General features: G+C 38.0%; 1 protein-coding gene and 1 long non-coding RNA gene across 3 annotated transcripts; one reads left to right on the top strand and one right to left on the bottom strand.

Moving 5' to 3' along the window:
* Positions 1-1,415: 1,415 nt before the first annotated feature.
* On the bottom strand, positions 1,416-16,185 carry hmgcl (3-hydroxy-3-methylglutaryl-CoA lyase). Of its 2 annotated transcripts, none has more exons than XM_026944196.3 (8): positions 15,990-16,185; positions 13,444-13,527; positions 13,192-13,299; positions 8,687-8,782; positions 8,126-8,274; positions 7,335-7,587; positions 6,471-6,596; positions 1,416-3,742 (listed from the first exon to the last, which is right to left on the bottom strand). In XM_026944196.3, the coding sequence occupies exons 1-8, from the start codon at positions 16,077-16,079 to the stop codon at positions 3,641-3,643; spliced, it is 1,008 nt and encodes a 335-aa protein (XP_026799997.2). In that variant the 5' UTR covers positions 16,080-16,185; the 3' UTR covers positions 1,416-3,640. The 2 variants fall into 2 exon arrangements, with proteins under 2 accessions (XP_026799997.2, XP_026799998.2); XM_026944197.3 differs by having other exon boundaries at positions 15,914-16,061.
* Positions 10,665-13,298, top strand: LOC113545063 (uncharacterized). The gene is made up of 4 exons (XR_003404582.3): positions 10,665-10,696; positions 10,877-10,940; positions 12,681-12,730; positions 13,175-13,298. It is a non-coding gene; the product is annotated as an uncharacterized LOC113545063 (long non-coding RNA).
* Positions 16,186-16,284: the final 99 nt, after the last annotated feature.

The raw sequence follows: 16,284 nt of genomic DNA, 5'->3' as shown, positions 1-16,284 counted from the left end.
CATTGCAGTGACACATTTGGGAAGCTTTCTCTAAACCTGATCTGATATTTCCTCAATGTTGTTCCTTTTTACTTTCAGACTGGCCCATTTTAAGAAAAATATCTGATAAAACACTTGATAAAGTTCGTAGTGAACAATAGACATGCCTAGATGACGCTCGTGAGTGATGTGCCTGTGCAGGTAGGTATCAACGGAAATGACTCAGCAACGTCACGTTCCCATGTACTAGGGACACGTACAGAATGCTAATGCAAGAGAGGGCACAGAAAAACAGACAAAGTATCAAGACTCTGACATAAAAAGCATAAAAAGTGAAGCAATAATGCAGAAAGCCTGGCTAGAATGATGAAAGATTTCAGTCTGAGCTGAGAGATAGGAGTGTTGAAATAATCCTGATTTCATAATAATGCTTTGGAAAATGGACACAAGGAGATGGGGAGGCGATAATCTTGGGGAACATGAGGACAGGACAGGTTTAAACATGAATCCTACATGAGGGTTTAAACATGAATCCTACATGAGGGTTTAAACATGAATCCTACCCCGCGACAGGACGGGTTTAAACATGAATCCTACATAGCGCATGTGGAGAAAGTGTTAGCGTTGGGAGAGAACTTTGTCACCGTACACCTGTGTATACTTTGTACCATCCATGGAGTGTCGTCTGTTAACTAGGCATGAGTTAGCCAAATATTGAAAGTTCATTTGCTGAGTCTTGTGTTATGTAATAATTAGTGTCACATCATTCATGTCCATAATTTTTGATAAATGATCAGGTCACCACAATCATTGCCAGTGCAAAATTCTCTAAATCTGAAGAACTTCATTGCTGAGAGTCAACAGTAACAAGAATGTTCTTTGGTAACATAGTGAAGAGAAATGAGATTGCAGCTTTCAAGATCCTGAAGCTCGTTGCCAGAAAAGTGTAAAAGATCTAAACATCTGAGGCTGAGAAAATGTAAAAGATCTAAACATCTGGGGCTGAGAAAAGTGTAAAAGATCTAAACATCAGGGCCTGAGATTGCTCCAGGCTTAGATAGGAGGCTTGGAACTGTATGCTAAAAGTAATTCGGATGATAATATAGTTCTGTTTCAGGCAGGAATGGAGTTGCGGATTTAAACAAGGTCTTGTAATTCAAGTGCGTAATGATGTAGATGTTCAGCTTTCGCAAAAGTTGTTGCTATTAGCTTTCCTTCATTACAATAGCCTTTTTTTAAGAGGAAGTGTTTAAGAAAATCTCTAAAAAGAATCTTTTAAGGAAAAATGTGAGTGCAGGAAGTAGATAAGATTCCTTCTACGGAAGATGTTATGTAAGCAGGCTGATTTTTTTTTTTCCTGCTTCCTTAATCACATGCCTTTTATAAGAAGCACCTCCAAATAATAATCAAGCAGATGAAACAAAGTCAAGCTGATCTACTTATTACATAACCACTGTTTATTTGAATCCAGCATTTATCAATGTATCCGTAAGTAACAGATATACAATGTACATAAGTAAAGTTTGAAGTTATTTCAAAAATAATTCATGTATAATCAATCATTCAATCAAATATATACTGAAGATCCATACACAGAAAGGAAATTAAATTAGTGTGTGTAGACTTTAATAAACTCTCTCCCAACGTTCCATCAGCAGCGTGAAGCGCCTGTCTTCCATCAGGCCACGACAAGCACAAACAAGTAAAAATAAATTAAACAGCACAGCGAAGTCCATCCTGCGGCGTCTCTTCAGTCGACCGTTTGCTACAAGAAACTTTTCTTTTAGAGAAGAAAACCTAGCATGGGCCTTTCTCATGCTGCTGAGGCTTAACATTCTTTACTGCATTCCTGATCTAGTAGTTGTTGCAGTTGACTAAAATAGTAACACGTTTCATTTTTCCCAAAATGAAAAAGTCAGCAGTGTTTAAATGACAGTGCATATTAACAAGCAGCTGTTCAGATACAGCCATAAGTGCAGAAAACAGGAAATGCGTGGCTACCAACTTAAAGTTGATTATTTTCCAACAAGCAGCAGTGCCCAAAGTATGTTATCCCCCTTGTACCACAGCAGTCTGCCAATGAATAAATTTTTTTATTTATTAAAGAATGAAAGGTTTTACATTTTTAGCCATTTATAGTTACATTTAATGTTGTGGAATGTCTGTGAAACAGGTTAGTTCCTGTTCTCGCTTACGTTATATCCGCTATAAACATTCGCTACCTCACCAGCCTCTTTTTCTCCTGAAGTTAATAAGCAAAAAACGCAACTCAGCTTGTCATATTACTGAAAAAACGGATAAAAACAAACTCCTCTATCCTGAAGATGTCAGAAAACTTGAAATTGTAGCTTTACCTATGACTGTTGCAAAGCGCTGACACTGGAGGCTCCTTCCAGAAACGTTAAACGGATTCAGAATTGTGCGGAATTGGTTCCTGTACAAGTTCTTGTGAATGAGCTGTTACTGTAGATGCATTAGCTGCATACAGCTGTGTAAATATGACCCTGTGATAAATAAAAATGTAAAAATGTAACGCTGCCGTTACAGAAAATTAATCACTGCCATCTGATCAATCAGAATTGAGAATCCGACAGTGCTGTGGTATAAGGTCTTTTTCCAGTTGTAAAAATATTCCTTGTGGTTTTTAATTTTTCTTGAACAGCGCATTAGCTACGTGGATTTGAGCCGATTATGCCATTCGTGTTTCAGAGTGCAGCATGTAATATACTCATAAATTTTAAGGTCATGTTTTTATTTTGTCTTTGGTTGTATCTTGGCAATACCAAGCAATATTAATGTGAGAGCCAACGGTGACATTTTGCTCCACAGACCTCTTTAAATGACTGCCGTAAGGGCTTCTGGAAAGGATGCAGCTTTTGCAGGACCATATTAGGGCTCGAAACAGGACTGGACAGTGGATCAGCAGTAACGATGAACTGAGAACAATCGCACTTCTTACGGAAAAGATAACAGCAAGCAAACAACCATTGTTCACATTAGTGCCTTATCAAGAAATAATGCCTTTACATGATTTTTGGTTCATTAAGGGATGAAAACGACAATATCGAGCCATCAAGAGGAACTTGAGCTGCTTCCCTGATTATAAGACACTAGACAGTTTACACACTTGCTTCTGTATATTTATACCAGACTGTAGCTCACTGCCAGCCAGCCAGCCAGCCACACACACATACACACACACAGGTTGTCAAGTGTGAGGCATCCAGACGAGAAGCAGTCTCTGTACATGCTTCCCTAATAAACAGACATGAAATGTGTGTGTGTGTATTTAATTACAGACCTATTCATGAGAAATCCTCCAGTGCAAGTGTCTTCTGAAAACAAGCCGCTGATTCATGCAGCTTCCTTCAATTATGGGAACAAATGGAAAGTGTGTATCAGCTGGAAACAGTGTGTGGTGCAGGCTAAAGCATACACAATATCGTGCATCCGTTCATTAGGCTCTAGAGGGCTATGGGTACTTCCTGTTCTTTTGCAGGAAATTTCAGATTCAGAGAGAGCGAAGGATTGGAGTTAAAATCAACACAATCGGGATGAACGTTACCTGGAGTATTCGTTATTAGATTAGGCTAGAAGTATGTCATTCCAAACAGACAGAGTCAAAACACACACAACACACAGAGACACTCTTGAGTTGAGGTCACAGTTTACATGAAGCTTGAGCAACTCTGGAACTGGTTCGTCTGTTGAGAGAGTGGCAGATGAACGATCCGGCATCAATCAGCTTCTGCAGATCTACTCCCTGTAACATAAATTAAACACACGCTAACACACGACTCAAAATACCACTAGTAATAGTTTTCACTGGAAATGCAAAACCAACAGTGTAATTCACGTCGAGATAATGAATAATTTCCTCGTATAAACAAAGCCGAGTTCTATATAAAGAATACAGAAGATAACATTTTTATCCCATACAGTTGAGGTCAAAAGTTTACATCCCCCTTTCAGAATCTGCAAAATGTTAATTATTTTACCAAAATAAGAGGGATCATACAAAATCAAAATCATACAGTCATTGTTGGAAAGGGTTCAAATACACAAAAATGCTGGAAAACCAAAGAGTTTGTGGGACCTGAAGGATTTTTCTGAAGAACAGCAGGCAGTTTAACTGTTCAGGACAAACAAGTATTAAGAATCAAGGGGATGTAAACTTTTGAACAGGGTCATTTTTATACATTCAGCTATTATTTTCTCTTGTGGACTAAATCTTACTCAGGTCAGCACTAAATAAACAATAACATGTATTTTGTATGATCCCTCTTATTTTGGTAAAATAATTAATATTTGGCAGATTCTGAAAGGGGGATGTAAACTTTTGACCTCAACTGTATAAACACTCAACTATACAGCATATTTTTGACACAATGGGTTCCCAACTCTGTTCCTGGAGAACCACTTGTTCTGCATATTTTAGTGTTTTGCTTACTCTAACACACACACACACACACACATACACACACACACACACACACATACACACACAGAGAGAGAGAGAGGAAGGAATGTTAATTAGCTGTGTGTTAGAGCAGGGAAACACTACAATGTGCAGGACAGGGGGTTCTGCAGGACCAGGGTTGATAAACCTGTGATCTCGACTAGAAATGCTTATTTACATGGCATTATTTTGATGTGAGATTTTATTTTGTTTCATTTGGACTGGTCATGTTTTTCCTTTTACGTCTGAGACAATGGCTGAAAACGTTCAGGGTCATCTTAGCCCGAACAAATGTTTAAATAATTTACACCATGACGTTGCCTCTTGCGTTAGGTGGAAAAAAAATGATTGTTCTTTGTGCATGTAACCGGAGAATATCCTCCACATATCAGAAAATTATGAATGTTTTGGAACAATCAAAAAAAAAAAAAATGCTGTGTAATGATGATTATAAAAACCATTGTTAAAATCTGATTGTGTAACTGCAGAAACGTGTAACTGGATGTCCATGGGACAATAAAGTCATCACAATAAATTGAAAAAATTAATGAAAATAAATAAAATCAGACTAAACTGTGATCCTCATTACAGAAAAACAATCCAGTCCAAATAGGGCTAAATATATCTATGTATATATATATATATATATTGCATATTAATGTCATATTAATGTGTTTTTTGCCTGTTTTATTTATGGATGTATTTATTTTGTAATGTTTGTGTTTTGGAAGAATAATCCTCAAGAATTTAGGATCAAATTTCGCCCATATTTTTCAATGAAACTCTACCATCACTATTCCAACTATTAAAATTAAACACATCTTACTTGCATATACTGCTGAAATGTAAAACACATTTAATACTAAACTTTCAACAATTGCTGAATTAAAATACATAAAAAATAAATTTGTATTGTGTATTGTGATAAGTAAGGAATAAAACACTCCGTGTCATGCTGTTATAGGTAATTAATCAATGACATGGTGGTGTAATGAACTGGTACCAGCCTGAAGCTGATTATTTTCCTATAACAGCATGTCCTGAAGTCTTTTATTACTTTTATACCATAACGATGTCTTATTAATTAAAGAACGACCCTTCATACTTTTTATCTGTTTATAGTTGCATGTAATGTTGTGGAATTTTCACGAAACAGTTAGTTCCTGTTCTCACGTACACTATAAATCGTCGTTCCCTCACCAGCCTCTCTTTTTTTCTCTCTCTTGAAGTTAGTAAGACACACACAAAAAAAACCCCACAGCTTGTCATGTTACTGAGAAACTGCAAAGCATAAACTCCTCTGTCCTTGTCTGTCTTTCATCAGGCCATGAGAAACAGAAACGAGTAAAAATAAATTACACAGCACAACCTGTCCCTCCTGCTGCTTCTCCTCAGTTGAGCATGTGATAAGAAACTTTTCTGTTAGAGAAAAAAGTACAATAGGCTGGCCTTGTGCCACCGACGCTTAATATTCTTTACTGCATTTCTGATTTATTAGCTACTGCGTCAATCGACTGAAATAATAACGCATCTCCAAAACTAAAAAAGCAAGATGACGCAAAGCAGCGTCATTACGCACTGCATCAAACTCTCTTGAAGTTAATAAAACAATAACAAAAACGCAGCTTGTCATGTTACAGAGAAACCGCAAAGTGTAATCTCCTCTGTCCTGAAGATGTCAGAATCCTTAAAGTTATAGCTTTAACTCTGACTGTTACAAAGCGCTGACACTGGAGACTCCTTCCATAAATGTTAAACAAACATCTCCTTACTGGAAAGATCACACACAGTTTGAAAAGTCTGTTTAAGTGGAACGTCCTCCGTACTAGTCCCTGTGTAAGTTGGTACTATAGTAACGATAACGTATTAGAATGGACGCATTAATATAAACACTTTCTGACCAATCAGAATGGAAAATGCAACAGCAGTGGTGTATATGGCACATCAGTGCAGCTATATTTTTGACTATATGTTCATTGTGATAATATAAAACAACAAAAAAAACTTTTTTAGCAGTGATATGTATGCTTACTGTATGGATGCCGAGTCCGTGCAGCATGTACACAACGTCCTCTGTAGCCACGTTTCCAGAAGCCCCCTGAGCGTACGGGCAGCCACCCAATCCCGACACCGACGAGTCCACGACGCTAATGCCGTTCTGTAAAAGCAGGAAAAAATCCACTAGATTAACCACAGGTTCTTATACGAGGAGAAAATATACAACCACAAAGCTTCAGAAACAAGTTGTAATGCCTTATGGGATGAATATGGTTTGGGAATCAACGTCATGATCAGATTTGCCATTTTTGATCCTAAACATATTGTAAACTGTGTTTTTCAGTTTGTCTGAGAAAAGCACTGGCTCCTCACATGCTTAAACAGAACTCAAAATGATAAGAGGCTTTTAAAAAATGCAAAAGTGCATAAAATTAAAAATAATTAATTAATTCTAATTAATGCTTAGAACCCTGGCCTATTTTTGAGCATACTGTACTTATTGTTAGGCTTCTAACTTTGCAATCACTACAAGAAGTCATATAAGCTACATTTTGTTTGTTTGTTTCTTCCAGAGACATCCTGAGCTACACAGATATGTCATTATTTAATGTGAAGATTGAGTTTAAATTTTCCCTTTTTTTAATCAATAACAATGTATTTGAAAATGTGTCTCTTCAAAATCGTGCATGTTTGCATGTATATTAAAAAGTTGTGATTTCAGAGGAAATATTCTTTCAGAAGCTGTAAGCAATCGAGATTTATCTCAACAACTGGTTTGTGTGAAGCTTTGAACTCTTTCTGAAATTTCTGAAGTGTCTACAGAGGTGACGTATGGGAAAGAAACTTCCAGAAAGCGTGTGGTCACTGTTCAGCTTTTACAGTCTGATGAATGTCTGACCTGCAGAGCGACCAGGATGTTAGCGAGCGCCTGGCCGTACGTGTCGTGGCAGTGAACAGCCAGAGCACTGACAGGCACCTCCTTCATCACCGCCTCCAGCATCTCAGACATGCCGCCTGGCGTACCCACTCCGATCGTGTCACCCAGTGAGATTTCATAACAGCCCATTGCGTACAGACGCTTTGCAACATCGGCAACTTTCAGTGGCGAGACTTTGCCTTCGTAAGGACATCCTAGGACACATGACACATAGCTGGAAAAACACAAACCGGGGAAAAAGTGGTTAGCGGTTAATCCACCAGTAATCAAACACTAATAAAACTGTACTGGGTTGAAAAACTGAGACAACACAATTTTTTACGCTGCCCAAAAATAAACTCACTGTTTTATCTCATATTCCTGAAGAACAATAGAATCTTTTTCTTTGTATAATTTGACTCTTTTTTTGGAAACTGGTTGATTAAAGGGCTTCTTGGTGACAGATTCAGACTTTCGGACCTGATTGTATTGTGATACGTTAGGAATAAAACACTCTGTGGCATGCTGTTATATGAAAATAATCAAAGACGGGGTGGTGTGATGAAGTAGAGTTACTGTTACCACACTGAAGTTGATTATTTTCCAAAAACAGCACATCCTGGATTGTGTTATTCATCTTTTACCACTGCAATTTGCCAGGGATTTTAAAATTACTTGATCTGTCAGAGCTGCTGGTATAGAAAAATGATCAACATCAGGGTCGAGAATTCAACAGCGCTGTGGTGTCACTAGGGACAGAGCGTCAGTCTTACCCTCGTACAGGGACTCCTTCCTGTTTGGCCGCCGACATCACTTCCTCGAAGCGCTGCAGACTCTCCTCCACCGAACAGTTAATGTTCTTCTTACTGAAGAGCTCTGAGGCAGCGCCGAATATCGCCACCTCCTTCGCTCCAGCCTTCACCTACAAGAGGATAAGAGATGCATGGGAAAAGAGAGAGAGAGAGAGAGAGAGGGAGAGGAACAAAAGCAGTAATATTACAGCAGACATACTCATCTGTCCAAATATATATTTGTATATACACCAGGCAGTGTGGTTACTATACATGTCCGGGTCACGTATTTACAGCACAAGCACAGAGTTTTAATTAAAATATTGGTTGTCTGACTTATTATTAATTATTAATTGAAGTGGGATCCTACTGAGATCTGTGAGACAGATTGCACGTACTGTATGACATTCTATACAGTCCCAAATAATAAAACACTGACCTAAAAACAATAAAAATGTTGGGCTTTTTTGTGGGAAAAATCCTAACTAACTGTTTTATTCACTATTAGCACCATTTGTATTTTTGGATTTTGCCAGTACTTACAGCAGCTCTGTAGCCCTTCAGGTTAGGAGTCAGCACTGGATAATTCACTCCAGGCTTCCTGCTGATGCCTCGCATCACTTCCTCCTGATCAGCCATCTGCAAATGGAACAAGGCCACAGTGACAGTGCTGGTTTAATACCTTCAATATTTCTGGTTATTACCTGTTAATGGTGAGAAAAGAAAAGATTTGAGCTATGTCAATCAGTCAGTCACTTAGTTTTATAAGCGATCATTTTTCTTATTATTAGCAATTAGTTACTTAAATTATTTTCAGTAGAACTCTCATTAAGGTATTTTATTTTAATATGGCAGCATCGTAGTCCACAGTTGATTGTGTCTTAAATAATTAAACAACATTTTGAGACCCACCACCGCTTCTACCCAAATCCAGCGGAAATGCACGAGCACATTTCACTTATCAGTTTAATTGTACACATCACAGTGATTTTATTGAACAGATTTCCTTATCCCCTACTGAAATTACTTCCTGGCTATGCCACTCAGGGCAACGTTTAGAGCAATAACACTCCAGCTCTTTTTATTTGACACATGACAATGGCATAGTAACAACTGTGGAGAGCAGAAAACCATCTCAGAATGCACAACACATCGAACCTTGAGATGGATACGCTACAACAGTAGAAGCCCACGTCCACTCCTGTCTCCTGTCAGCCAAGAACAGAAAGCTGAGGCTACAGTGGGCACAGACTCATAAAATTGGACAGTTGAACACTGGAAAAACGTAGCCTGGTCTGATGAATCTCGATTTCTGCTGAGGCACATAGATGCTAGGGTGAGAATTTGGCACTAACAGCATGAATCCATGGACCCAACCTGCCTTGTGTCAACAGTCCAGGCTGGTGGAGGTGGTGTAATGGTGTGGGGAATGTTTTCATTTAATGTTGGGCCCGTTAATACCAATCAATCATCGTTTGAATGCCACAGCCTATTTGAGTCTTGTTGCTGACCATGTGCATCTCTTCATGGCCACAATTTACCATCTTCTAATGGCTATTTCCAGCATGATAATGCACCATGTCACAAAGCAGAAGTCATCTGAAACTAGTTTGATGAACATAACAATGACATGTTCATTGTTTGTCCATGGCTTCCTAGTCACCGGATCTGAATCCAGTAGATCACCTTTGAGATGTGGTAGAACTGGAAATTCACAGCATGAACGTGCACCTGAAAAATCTGCAGAAACTGCATGACGTGTTCATTTCATGAACCAGAATCTCACTGGAATTTTCCCAACATCTTGTGGAATCCATGCCATGAAGAATTGAGGCTGTTTTGAGAGCAAAGGGACTGAGAGCCCTACCCTGTATTAGTGTAGTGTTCCTAATAAAGTGCTCACTGAGTGTATATACGCTAACACTAGTTAATATTGGATTTTTAAAAAAAAAACAAAAATTATAAAATTAAAAGCCAAGTCAGAATAACAGGATTTTTGTTTTCGTTAGTAACACAGATTTATTGAATGAACAGAAATATATATACAATATTATACTCATACATATACATATTAATCAACGAGGAATACACGAGGTTAAGAGAGTGATCCTATGATGCGAGTGCGCGCTCCCGAGAGGAATAAGGACGCGCACTACACTCCAGAGGAAGGGCGGAAGTCTCGCGGTGCAGGGCGGAAGTCTGGCGAAACTACTCAGGTGAACCTGCTAATCGACGCCACTGTGTGGCTAATTGTTTACACCGAATTATTTCGTGAATAACTGCACTATCCAGTTACATTACTCCATTTAACCACTTTAACTCGTGCATTCAGCATTTCAGAAGTAGATAATAAAAGCCAAATAAATCTGCTTCATGGTTACAATTTACTTTTCTTTTCATTTACTATCCACACTATGTACAGGTATAGGAGGTTTAGTAAACATTACATCCAATAGGATGTGTCTAATTAGATCACGTGATTTAAAAGCCACTAATTAGCTCCAATTACATCTGCTTGTTTCATTGACGTTAGTCGTTTCTCACTTGCCAAAAGTATGAGAATGAATTTTAAACATAAAAGTGGAGCCCAAAATGTCTTTAAAGCTTCTATAAGTGGATAATTTTTAACACTTGCTCTTTCTTAATAACTTAGTTATGGTTTGGAACTTTTAATGCTAATGAGTTAGCTAACAGCTGCAGTTTATAAAATAGTTTTCTATGTTGTTGTTACAGGGCATTTAAATGGTGCTATTTTCTGAAAGAAAAGTGTGCTGTATCAAATGAAGCCATCAAATGAGTGAGTAAGCTGACTGGTTTTACTGTTATTTGGGTGATGATGATGATGATGATGATAATGAAGGTGTCATTTGTATCCCAGTGACAATTGTGGATGTTAAATAAAGTTAAAACACATCTTAAACACAAGTGAAGTCCTTCACACTAACCAAAAATGTGACCGTTTCAGATAAATCCCTTTAAAAATGTTCCATCCCACTATAACTACACTTTATCCTGAAATATAACCATTAAAATACTTCAAAAATCATATTATGGTTGCATTGATGCGTGAATCTGTTTAGCATCTCTTGCTTGAAACATGTTTTTCTACAAGTCGTCGATTAACGGCTAAGAAAAATGTACATTCATGTTTCATTCACTCAACCCTGTGATACCTGAACACATCCATCCCTATGAAATATTTCAAATATTCTCTGAGGATTTGTTCAACAGGAAGTTACATCATCTTAATTTCATCCTCCTGAAGATCATGGGAAGAAGAGTTCTCTCGTTCTTTGTTCTTTATTTTCAGTGATACTGAATGACGAGGTCACTTTGAAAGTACAATCCTGTTACCTAATTTATAAATGGAAAGTAATTGATTTAAAAATTGAAATTAAAATTGAAAGTAAAACCTTAGCAAGTCATTAATGTCTTTATGCTGATAGCATCAATGATACTTTATCACATTTTCATGCATTTGCTAAGTCTATGCTAAAAATGTGTTTGTTTCAACCCTGTTACTCATCGAAGAGCAAAATGCAGCCTGTCAACAAATCCTCTTTTAAAAAAAAAATAAAAAGAGAGTTTTGCCTGAGAGAGTTTCATTTTTTGGAGTTTATAAGTACAAAAAAAAAGTTAACTTTAAGAGTTAAGTGTTCAGTGTGGATGGACTCCCTCATTTTATCCTGGCCACTGTGCCGGTATTTGCATATAATGCTGTGATTTCTTTTTATAGCTCTGAAATTAGGCAGCAGTGAGTGAAAATGCCATTAACTGTGTGCTGCGTGTGTGTGTGTGTGTGTGTGTGTGTGTGTGTGAATGACTTGTTGCTTGTTTTGGTGCTGGTTAAGCAGGTATAGACAGCAGTCCTGGAAATATCATAGCTACCACGTTACTGACTGTTATGAAATATTAAGGGTGTAGGAGTGTGCATATGCAAATACTTTTATTTACTGTATTTGTAAAGGGGCCAAATGTAATGCACTGTGATTAAATTGTACCAGAGAGGTATGTAGAGAGGTATGTAGAGGCTCTTTGTCCCCAATTAAGGAAATAGTTTGCAATGCTCCAGCTACTTGTATTATATAATGTCTTTTTAAATGAGTCATGGTGAATCTGGTCTGTAAATGAAACACACTGTTACTGGCATTATACCGCAGTGCTGGTGAATACTTGATTCTGATTGGTCAGAAGGAATTGGATCATTTCCTATAAGAGCAGTTCTGACAGTAGCGCAGCTGCAAATCACAAATATTAATACAGTCATTGTTATTGTTTCTATAGTAACAGCTCATTCACAGTGACTTGTACATTGAATGCTCCCCAAAAATGGATAAAAATGTGTAGATCAAAATGTGTTTAATTGCTGATTTGGCAACATTTTCTGTCGGCTTAACATTTATGGAAGGAGTCTCCAGTGTCAGTGCTTAGTAACAGTCAGAGGTAAAGCTGGAAAGTCTTCAGAACGGAGGAGTTTACACTTTGCGGTTTCTCAGTAACGTGACAAGCTGTGTTTTTGTCTTATTAACTTCAACAGAGAGAAATAAAAAGGCTGGTGAGGGAATGACTGTTTAGAGCTGCTATAACGTAAGTGAGAACAGGAACTAACTTGTTTCATGGATAATCCGCAACATTACATGTACCTATAAACTGATAAAATGTATGATGGGCTGCTCTTTAATTAATAAAAATTGTAATCATTAGCAAAGTGCTGTAGTATAAGAGGAATCAAACACATGAGTCATGCTTCGGAAAACAATAACTTCTCTTCGTAACACCACAGCACTGCTGATTACGTTCCTATAACAGGAAGTGTTTTACTTTAGTGTCTTACTTAACAGACAATGCATTCATGTTGGTTTTACCATGTGAGAGCATAAATATAGCTTTGAACTGTATTGTGCTTCAGTGAAAACTTACTTTAGTTCTGTGTGTTACTTTGTTTTGTTTCTCTACAGGTTTGTGTAAATGTATATTTCTGGCTTGCACACTCTTCAATACTAATTCCAGTGTATAATCATTAAACAATAGGAAGTGAGACAGCTTACCTGTGGGACCCATTTAGGCGAGACAAAACTGGTGGCCTCAATGACAGGAAGTCCCGCCTCTGAGAGCATGTCAATCAGACGGATCTTCACCTCAGCTGGAACGACGGTCTAACAGAAAGGACAGGGAAAGTTAATGTATAACTTATAGTTCATTAAGATATAGAAATAAATGGTTTGTGGAAATAGTCAGGCTGTTGGTCGTTAAAAACGTGAGATGGATACATTTATGGATAAACAGGAAGCCTCTTTCACCTTCTCATTCTGCAGTCCATCTCTGGGTCCAACTTCCACTATCTTCACCTTTTCTGGAAGAGGTCTAGTAGCACACAAACTAACCTATAAAAACACACAGATTTAAACACAAACATCTTACACTTTACAGGAGATGTTATGCATTGCTCGTTAGTGACCTGGAAGCACATATGGTGGTTTGTCCACGTGTGTGTGTGTGTGTGTGTGTGTGTGTGATACAAGAGCATAAAGGCACATTTTTGACAGGTTGTAGGTTCAGGTTCGTAATGGCGTCACAGCACATGACTAATGTACTGTTCAGACAGGATCAGACTTCCGGACATTATTTCTGGTAAGTAATGTTGCCAGAGGACGTCTGTAGTAATTATGATCGATTCACACAGGAACAGTGATCTCTGTATAAATCACACAGATGGGTGTGTGTTCATGATGTACACATGGTCGTCACACTAAAAATTCCATGTGTACTACTACATTTTAATACAAACTGATTATGAACTTTATTATAAGCGCTTGTTTTAGGGCCTATAACAGGTATGTCGGCTGTATCTGTGCTAGGAATGCAGTAACTCATCTAAAGCCACAAGAAGGGACAATTCTGACATAAACCTCGATATTTCGTTGAGTTTTAAACTTGATTTCATTTTGGTTTCAGCAAGAGAAGATAGAAAAGAGCTAAAAGAGTGTCTCTGTACTGAAGAAAAAGAGCAAAATCTCTCTTCCTACAGGATATGATCAACATATCTTTCCCAAAATATCAATTCTTCTATTACTTCTGCTGCTCATGCTGATAAAATAGTGTCCTCTTTCCAGATGTGTGCATGCGCAATCCGTAAAAAATGACCGATTCAGACAGGACTAAAACTCCAACGATACTCCAGTAATAATTACATTACCCCACCTCCACATGTAAAACCAATCTTGTCCAAATAGAGCTAGTCTAGCTTCAGGCCATACTCTTCTCCATTTCTTTGGGACATTACTTTTGTCTAGACTATGACCTAATTAAAATAAGAGAAAATAACATTTCCAGATCAGGTAGCATGTTTTAGTTAATTTTTAAAATTAATTTCTCTGTTGTTCCTTTTTTTAAGACTTCTCTTTGGTCCCTGAAACTGTACATGTACTGAAAGAATGCAATTCATTTAGGGAAGCAAGACAGACATCATCTGAAGTAGCTGAATCCTGGACCATGGAAACTAAGGTTGTCATTGGGTGTGTGTGTGCGCGTGTGTGTGTGTAGTCTGCCCTGAAGGTCATAGGACCTGAATACGCAGGTCCTAGGTTGTTAACAGACTAGGGACATAAGGTTTGATATGAGCTGCTATCTCAGATCCATCACCCAGATATCATGAGCAATTTAACCGGGACTCCGGTAGGTGGCGGTAATTCTCCTCCGAGTGTACCTTCTGAGCACCAATAGCAAAAGAAGAAGATTCGCTTGAACGAATCAGATAGAACGGTCTCATCCGGGCATTTTTGCTATTTACCCAAGCTGTCGTTATGGGAATTTCGGTTCTTTTCAGTGAGTCAATCCTTTGACTCGGCTCACTAATAAGAGTCGATTCTTTCGGCTCCCAAAACGGCTCATTGTCCAATTTTTTTTTTAAATGGCAAAGTTTTTTTTTTCTCCCTAAACATTATGAATAGTAATTGCTGTTCTTTGTCTAACTAAGGCTGACACTGTTTAACTGTTTAATCTTACTATACCTTCTAATTAACAAACTATTACTTTGCATTGCATTTTATAAATTCTAAGTAATTAATTAATAAAAAAAAGGCATTACAAATGTGCATTAGCAAATACAGTAAGCATCTCTGCACTGATGTCGTTGTTGGCTGTTGTGTGTGTGTTTCATTATGAAGATTTATTTCCATTTATCCTAATAATTTATTACCAACTTAGACAAAAAAGAAAGAACCGACTCACATATGCGAGTCGACTCTCAGAACTCGCTTAAAAGAGCCGACTCAAAGAGCCGAGACACATCACCGGCTAGTTAAAATAAAACATTTAAAAGTTTTAAACGTGTAATTCAATCCCTGTAAAGGTGTACAGTGTCACTAAGGGGCACCATTGCTGCTGTATATGAGAGAACCTGCTAGTTCGCAGAAGCTAAATAGCTAAGATAGAGGAAGTGGGTTTTTTTTTGGGACATACAGTTTGTAGTTTTCATGTTTTCATTAGCGACATATAACACACACCAACGGCTTAAAACGTAAAATATTTTAGCGTTAACATAACTAAGCCCTACATATATAATCCTGAAGTTGTCGCTAAGATTTAAATCATTAAAATAACTTTACAAATGAGCTGTCAATAAATACATGTAACAGAGAATTAATTCACTTCCGGGATTCGTGTGACGTAGACACCTGTTGGGCTTTGTTTTTGTTAATTAAAAGCTGAAAGGATGGAGTTCAACCTGGTGAAACTGATATCTGGAAACGGGAATGGTTCAGTTTTTACCTCCAAATCCAAGCAGTCGATCATGAAAAGCGTGTTACAGCTCCAGAAGTGATATATAGTGCGCTGTGTAACTCACTGATTTGGCCACAGCCGCAGAGAAACAGCAGCGCCCTGAAATGGGCCGGAAAGACGTCTGTACAATCCTCATCCTCATCACCGCCGCCATGTTCCTGCACAACACCCAGAGTGTGTCACTGCCGTGTGTGTCTACTCACTAACACCACCCACACCGCCATCTACTGCTGCGGATCACCATAACCCTCATATACAGCTTATAATCATCTATCCATCTATATCTACACTGCTCAAAGTAAAAATAATAAATAACAACACCAAGCCAGTTAAACTTAAAGGATATCAATCTGTCCAGC

The sequence above is a fragment of the Pangasianodon hypophthalmus genome, chromosome 10 (assembly GCF_027358585.1).
Source record: "Pangasianodon hypophthalmus isolate fPanHyp1 chromosome 10, fPanHyp1.pri, whole genome shotgun sequence".
Classification (NCBI taxonomy): Eukaryota; Metazoa; Chordata; class Actinopteri; order Siluriformes; family Pangasiidae; genus Pangasianodon; species Pangasianodon hypophthalmus.
This window is presented reverse-complemented; position numbering and strand designations above follow the sequence as displayed.

Coding starts and splice junctions, on each gene's coding strand:
- hmgcl (XM_026944196.3), bottom strand. CDS start 16,079: ATGGCGGCGGTGATGAGGATGAGGATTGTACAGACGTCTTTCCGGCCC. Junction 13,300..13,443: donor ATGGACTGCAGAATGAGAAG/GTGAAAGAGGCT, acceptor CCTTTCTGTTAG/ACCGTCGTTCCAGCTGAGGT. Junction 8,783..13,191: donor CGCCTAAATGGGTCCCACAG/GTAAGCTGTCTC, acceptor TTCCATTTGCAG/ATGGCTGATCAGGAGGAAGT.